The following is a 2,347-nucleotide window of genomic DNA, read 5'->3' as shown; positions in this document are numbered from 1 at the left end:
ATACAGGAAGCTAACAACTGTACGTGAGATTATTGGACTTTCCCTGTATATAAAATGAACCAGTCTAACTCGTTTTCGTTCTATGTAGAGGTCAGTGGTTTATAGTCCTTACGTCTTTCGTACTACGTAGAGTTTACTGTGTGCGTGATGGATAATATATGCTGACGTCACGCGATGGTAGGTTCGCCGATTGGACGCTACCATTTCGGTAGAGAAGTCCAGTCGGAAACACAGGTTAACATAAGAAATCCAAACAGATTACTAAAGGCTTTTTTGGCTGACGTCACTCGCTCTGGCGTTCACTCGGTTTTTCGCGATTAGTCTTTTTTTAGTCGCTCGGCGTCAGATATCATTATTAGACACGAGGTCTTGTCTAAAGGCTAATATCACACGGGATCTTTGCCTGAAATTGTTTTGATGTACCTTGACTTTACTAACGTATAAAACACCGGTGCGAGTCCTTTTCGCTTTGATGGTGAAAGACAAAACAAGTCGAGCAATTCGTTACGAAATTTCTTGTTTCTAACGGAATAGATGAACGGATTTGAACATGAATTGACAAAAGCAAGGCAGACGAAAACCCGGTAATGATCCGAGTACATGTAGGAAGGGAGGAGTTCGAGGTTGAAGAGAAGGAAACAGATTTGGTCTGGCGACCAGCACACGATGAAGAATATGACGACAATAAGCACAGTGCGTGTCATCCTTCGCATTGTCAGCGAAATTTGCTGTATGGGCTGATTTACGGTGCGTCCGTCGGTCTGAAAACTGCGCGCCTGTGCGCGAAGTGCCCGGATGATGGCAAGATGGCTACTGATCATGATGACGATTGGTATCAGGTATTTGAACATAAACAGCAGGACTCCGGCAGCCATTTGTACTTCATATCCAATGGATTCAGTACGGCAAACATGACTTTCGTCGTCGTATGTAGAAATGGCCAGAGTGTACACATTCAAAATGGCGGCTCCTAGCCATGATAGCCCAACAAGGCGAAGTGATCGCTTAACTGTGAAAATCAACTTAAATTTTAGCGGATGCTTGACAGCAACTAGCCGCTCCACTGATATCACAGTGAGTATGAACACTGAGGCCACCGCGGATATCCACATTAAACTATTCGAATACTCGATCCGGCAGTAAAGCATGCCTTTCCAGTTAGACGGTACCGAATCCATTTGGGGGCGGGGTATCATCCACAGGGACGTGAAGAAGTCGGATACGGCTAGGTTACCGATGAGGACATCGGTGGCGAACTGGGCGTGACTACGGCGGATGATCACGGCGATGACGAGAATGTTTCCGACGATGCCGATTATGGAAAACGCAAGTTGAACTATGACCCACCATGTCCATGTAAAGGGGACCCAGCCCCACTCGATATCAACAGAAACGTTCGTGTTATTCATTGCTGCTCTTGCACAGCTTATGTCCTGCAAAGAACAATGAATGAAAAATATTGTAGTGTCCAGATAGGCCAGTCTGTATAAAAGCTATGAAATTAATGCAAGTTTTATAACGCAGTCGAAATGACGCCTCAGGTGCAACGCGCCATAGATCAACGCCAGAACTATTGAATCTGCTGATACTCGCATACATTCTATGAGTAATTAGTAAAAACCCATTAACCGCTGCTAATTATACGTATGTTTAAATAAATAAATGCTACGCTAATTGAATTACGACCCCTTTAATCCGTCACCCTACGTGCAAGATACATAATGCAGGTGCGGATTCTCCCATTTTCATAAAGGTACTCTTTTACTAGAATTTGAAAGAGGGGCATTTTTCTCTTATGTAGGCCTGCTTTAGATATTACTCCCTGGTCTTAAAAAACCTCGCCCCCCCCCCCCCCCCCCCTCATCCAGTTGGCTAGACATGTAGGCTAATGTTGTGGACATTTAATTTAAACGTTGATATTGACAATTGACAGTATGCTGGAAATCAAATATTTACCTCGTTAATTCCATCACGGTATAAAATATTTCCACATTGATGGCAATCATGATTGGGTTAAGATCAATTCAATGAGCAACACTCTGTCATCGGGGGGAAAGTACGATACAGAATAAAACATGGCAATTTACAAATTTAGATTTCTGCAATTTCCTTACTAATATAGGCTTACAGTTGAAAAAAACATTATTCATACCAAGTTTAGTAATTAAAGCAGGTGAAAAATTTGATTTGTCCCGATTTATGTTTCTCGAGAATTTGATATATATAAAAGCTTATTACATTTAGAAGTTTTCAACAATGGCCCTAATTCAAACGGCCCACCTGTTACTCCTGAGTTACATTAAAAAACACCCCCAAAACATAAAAATTGTGTTTTTCGTAAGTTAGG

At 42.1% G+C, this 2,347-nt stretch overlaps 1 protein-coding gene across 1 annotated transcript; it reads right to left on the bottom strand.

Annotated features, from left to right (window-relative positions):
* Positions 1–386: 386 nt before the first annotated feature.
* On the bottom strand, positions 387–1,409 carry LOC105446115 (alpha-1A adrenergic receptor-like). The gene has a single exon (XM_030990805.1). The coding sequence runs from the start codon at positions 1,407–1,409 to the stop codon at positions 387–389; it is 1,023 nt and encodes a 340-aa protein (XP_030846665.1).
* Between the last annotated feature and the right edge of the window lie 938 nt (positions 1,410–2,347).

Source organism: Strongylocentrotus purpuratus, unplaced genomic scaffold (assembly GCF_000002235.5).
Source record: "Strongylocentrotus purpuratus isolate Spur 01 unplaced genomic scaffold, Spur_5.0 spur5_scaffold_19, whole genome shotgun sequence".
Classification (NCBI taxonomy): domain Eukaryota; kingdom Metazoa; phylum Echinodermata; class Echinoidea; order Camarodonta; family Strongylocentrotidae; genus Strongylocentrotus; species Strongylocentrotus purpuratus.
Note: the sequence above shows the minus strand (reverse complement) of the source record. Positions and strands in the feature narration are given on the sequence as shown.